The sequence below is a fragment of the Sinocyclocheilus rhinocerous genome, unplaced genomic scaffold (genome assembly GCF_001515625.1).
Source record: "Sinocyclocheilus rhinocerous isolate Xijiao unplaced genomic scaffold, SAMN03320098_v1.1 scaffold560, whole genome shotgun sequence".
NCBI classification, from domain to species: Eukaryota; Metazoa; Chordata; class Actinopteri; order Cypriniformes; family Cyprinidae; genus Sinocyclocheilus; species Sinocyclocheilus rhinocerous.
In genome coordinates this window covers 79387-84136 of record NW_015637123.1, presented here as the reverse complement: position 1 = coordinate 84136, position 4750 = coordinate 79387, and the positions used below count along the sequence as shown (strand labels likewise).

The window sequence follows — 4750 nt, the reverse complement described above, 5'->3', positions numbered from 1 at the left end:
CAACTACACTGGAAATCAAGTCAAGACAGTTTTATTGATTTAACACTTCACACAACTTAAATTGTTTCAAAGCAGCTTTTCAGATAAATATTACAGTTCTAATATCTGAAAACCCATAAGTCATCACAGAGTATTTCTATTTAAAATTCATAAACAAAATTGCACCTTAATATATGTCATTATGCCATCAGTAAGCAAGCCAAAGACAACTGTGACAGCCAACAAAAACCTCTATAAGGTGCTACTATTGGAGAAAACAAAACCTTGGGAGAAACCAGACTCAACTCAGGGGTCAGTTCTTCTTTGCCTATACAGTGTGAACCAGTATTTATAGTTAGCTGAGTTTGTTGTATATTAAATTACTAAGATATAATTAGTAGGCAGATATTAATCAAACTCTAAAATGATTGATTAAATGTTTATATGGTCCATCCTATAAAATTTGCTGATGTGCACATTGATGGAGTGTCCTGGGCTGCGTTTTCCGATAACGGTGTCTCTTAGCGTGCTATGAAGACTCTAAAGGTATACCTTAACTAGGGGTATACCTTTCCTAGGTGTGTTCCCCGAATTATACCTTAGGATATTGCTTAAGGTAAACCTTCTCACGTGCGACATTAGCAGGTGCTGTCCATGGCGGTGGTGCAGAATAGGTTGATATCGATGGCTCTAGAATCGATTGTTCACTATATACAGGAGCGCCTTCACTGAGTTATAGAGCGGGTAAAGTATTGAGAAAGTGATGTTCATTATAAAGCAGCACTTTAGAAATATTAGAAATTGCATTTACCGGGGCTCACTGCATTTATAAAATAATCCAAATTGCAAACTAAATGCAACCTTGGATATCATATATATATACAGTATATACTGTATATATATTTATATATGTATGTATGTATGTATAAGTTTGCAAGTGTGCGAACCTGCAACCTCACAGCCAAAAGTATTCTGCCTTAACCAGCTACATTAACTAGCTGTTTGGCTTAACTTGCTTTTGAAAGGGTCATTTATATTATCATGTTCATATATATTATGAAGGCCTGGTCGAGCGCTGATGGGTTGGCGATGGGGATAAGTGTCCCGTTCACAAGGCCAATTACTCACGGGACACCCGCCATGGCATGGAAGTCTTGATGTGCCTCCATCACTTCGTGCCTGGCGAATATAATATAATATAATCGGTGGCGTGACGGAGCAGGATGTTTGTGACTGAGTGAACACACCGCCACACCGAGGTCTTACTCAGCCCATATCCATCCCCAACCACCTCTAGAAAACCCCACAGCATAAAAACGGAGAGCCGCCAGCAGCTGAATTTCGGGGCTTAGGGGGTAGCTCCGTCGAGTTGGACCAACAAGATGTAACAGCTGCTGAATTTGCTCCCGTAGCCAGGGCCGGATTAACATAGGGCTAGGCGGGGCTGAAGCCCCAGGGCCCGCGGATTGAGGGGGCCCGATGTGATTGGCTGTGGAGGAAAGGAAAAGTAGACCTAGAATTGATTGGCCATCGGGAGCACCCGAGCTTTTCCTGGTGTGCCGATTGCCGAAAACCCACCACACCCCCACATATTAGTGTCTGCGCTATTTCAGTCCTAAAGATATGAGTGATAAAATTGTCTTTGTACTCGTTTACACTAGAGTTGCGGGTATATTTTAATCACCTCGGCTTTACTGTAGCGCATGGGAAACAAACACTAAAAGTCAAGTGATGAAATGGCACTAAGTTACCTGATTAAACCGCGCAGCGCAAGAGAACAGCTTGTTCTCAGCTCAGTTGTGCTGGTTAGTTTGGTCTATTTAGGCCCTGCTAGTAGATGCAGTAACTACACCTGACAGCAAAAGCATCTTTCTCCATTGACACAGTGGCGTACGGGACACCCCCGTGGTGCGTGGGGGCCCCGCCTCTTTGGAGGGCCCCGCCGCAGGACATTCTAAAATGCATTCACAAACCACGTAGAATGTGCTTTTGCTTTGAAAAACGCAAGACGCGGCAGTGGAATTTTGGGGGAAAAAAACTATTTTGATGCGTTTTTAGAATGCCGTGTCATGCTCAAGAAACCTCAAACGACACGAGACGCGAACGCAAAGGTAGTGCAATGGAGTGGAAAAGTGCGTGAAAAAGTCTTAACGTGGCTTAATAATGTTCTAAAACAGCAACCAGGTAAAATCAATCTTCTCTCACATTTCATTTGTCATAAACACTTTACCTCTAAAGACAACCACACTGTGATCGAGTGCATAGCCTATTTTTACACTTAACTGGCTTAGCTATGCATTAAGACAGTGATATTAAAAGGTCAAACTGCTGAAGAGCCCAGAATATGAACGCAGCGCGCAAAGTTTTACGTTAAGCATTAATCTCCGCCTGAAAAAAAAAAAAAAAAAAAAGTAGAAACAATTGTATAGGCTATGTTAAATAGCTATTTACTTTGAGTAGTATTATTTATTTAACCAGGAAAAGACTGAGATTAAAATCTCTTTTCCAAGAGTGTCCTGGCCAAGATAGGCAGCCGATTTTGCTTTTGTTCTTACCCTTAAATTATAGTTTTAATGGTGTAACCTAATATTATTTATAATGTTAAATAACATTTTAAAATTTTTTTTAAATAATGTCAGTTGATCGTCAGAAGTTGGTATGCGAAGTTCTTTAAATATAAAGTAGTTCTTTAAATGTAGCATATATCGTAAAGTGTAGAGTTATTCCTTTAATCTTTTTCTCCTAGTTATTTTACTGTTCATTTTCTTACTACACGACATGAATTTTGCTTACATAACTTATTTTCTATAATTAGTGATGCTTGTATAGGCCAACTAAGACTTGTTCTGCAGCTTACACCAATTGTATTGAGCCTATACTGTTAAATATAATAAATAGACCGGGGTCTATTATATAACATCTATAATAGATGTTTGTGTATTATCATTATTATTATCATTATTATTTATTTATTTATTTTTATTATTATTATTAGACTATTGAATGATCCTCCTGCTATTGCTAAAATAACAATCAAATCGGAGCAGAGGCACTTTTATTGCCTCCACGTTCAGACTGAATATTTATTCCTGCAGAGATTTCAGTCAGACTAAAAACCGATATAAAAATCACTACGCATATTTGTTATGTTATTCAATAATAACATCAAACGCATCAATGCAATGATAATTTTCCACATTCATTACTGTTAAATCAGTTATGTAAATGGGGAGACGGACTCAGTAGTATATTGCAGCAGGTGCACAATACATTTTCATACGTGGCATGGCATCACTGCTGGTGGGAGGGGCCCCATCGCCTTCTTTGCGTGGGGGCCCCAGAGATGTGCAGTACACCACTGCATTGACACCATTAAAAAGTAGCTGTATATTATGACAGGACAACATTTCAAGACACATCAAGCTCTAAAAAGATCAAGGAAAACCTTCAGAGTTTCTCAGTCATTCTGTGGTTCAGTCTGAACTCACCAGTGACCCATATTAACTGTGTGTTGCTGATGGTTGAGTTATAGGTTGGTTTTCCTCTCTCTTGATGGTTGAGTTATAGGCTGGTTTTCCTCTCTCTGCTCTGCACACATAAACTCCTGTGTGTTTTAGAGCAGCAGAACTGACAGTGTAGTTTCCTCCAGCTCCTCTGCTGCTGTCTGAGAGACGCTTATAATGATTGCTGTTGTCTGTATAAAGTGAAAATGTGCAGTTACCTCAAGAAACGAGAGTCTTATAAATAACCTTTGTTGGTATAATCAGAGTATTCAGAATGATTAAATATTTTTAATCTCTATAATATGTTTTATGAAACCAGTTTATTCAGATGTTACTACATGAAGCACATTATATCTTACCTGATGAGACAGTTTCAGTGTACCAGCTGAATGTCCAGCCTGTAGAGGAGCCGTTAACCTGACAGATCAGAGTCACTGAATCTCCTTCAGTCAGCCACTTCTGTGGAGAAACACTTAACACTGCTCTGGGAACTGAAGCTGAGAAATCACTCATCAATAACATGTTAAACTTGTGTGTGTGTGAAGAGATGATCAAACTCACCTGATACTGTCAGTGTAACTTCATCACTGCAGCGTGAGCTGCGTGATCCTCCTCTCTCTGCTCTATAACAGCAGTATTTAGCTGCGTCAAACTCAGTAACAGGACTGAATGGGAGTTCCTGTAGTTCACTGACACGGTAGAATGAACCATCTTTATTCCAGATGTACTCCCAGCTAGTGACTCCTTCACTATATATGTCACATCTGAGAGTGACTGTCTCTCCTCTGAATACATGTTCATCAGGTTTGATGGTCACTTTGGGTTTTGGTGTTTCTGTAGAACAGCAACAATTCACAATAAAAATAATGTGCTACTGTATGAACAGTTACTTGAGTCTAAAACACACACATGCTAAATCAGATGAGACTCACGTGTTGTTCTCTAAAGCTGTTATAGTCATTTATAAAAGATCTGTCAATATACAATCATTGGGAATTTTGAAACATGAGTTGTGAAAGTTTTTCAACAAGTTTTCCAACAGAAGATCTTGTCTCTCACTGTTTTGATTTTGATTTCACAGAGAATGTAAGAAACATATCTTGGTTTGTAACAGTTACTGTAGAATCAGTCATATGTCATGAAATATAGGAATCAAATTGTCTCACCTTCAGTATGTTGAGAGTAGACGATTGAAATCAGCACTAAAAACACAAAGAGAAACCTCATTACAATCTGAAGATTGAGCTGATAATAATAAAGATCAAGGG

The 4750-nt window shown here is 38.9% G+C and overlaps 1 protein-coding gene across 1 annotated transcript in view; it reads right to left on the bottom strand.

The window, feature by feature from the left end:
* The window catches only part of LOC107748496 (Fc receptor-like protein 5), a 14628-nt gene that overhangs the window by 8029 nt on the left and 1849 nt on the right, over window positions 1-4750 (bottom strand). The window contains exons 4-8 of the mRNA XM_016563288.1: window positions 4258-4260; window positions 3842-3973; window positions 3541-3673; window positions 3468-3502; window positions 2263-2265 (exon numbers count right to left, since the gene is read on the bottom strand). Coding sequence (XP_016418774.1) covers window positions 2263-2265; window positions 3468-3502; window positions 3541-3673; window positions 3842-3973; window positions 4258-4260 — 306 coding nt within the window. The remainder of the gene's footprint in view (window positions 1-2262; window positions 2266-3467; window positions 3503-3540; window positions 3674-3841; window positions 3974-4257; window positions 4261-4750) is intronic.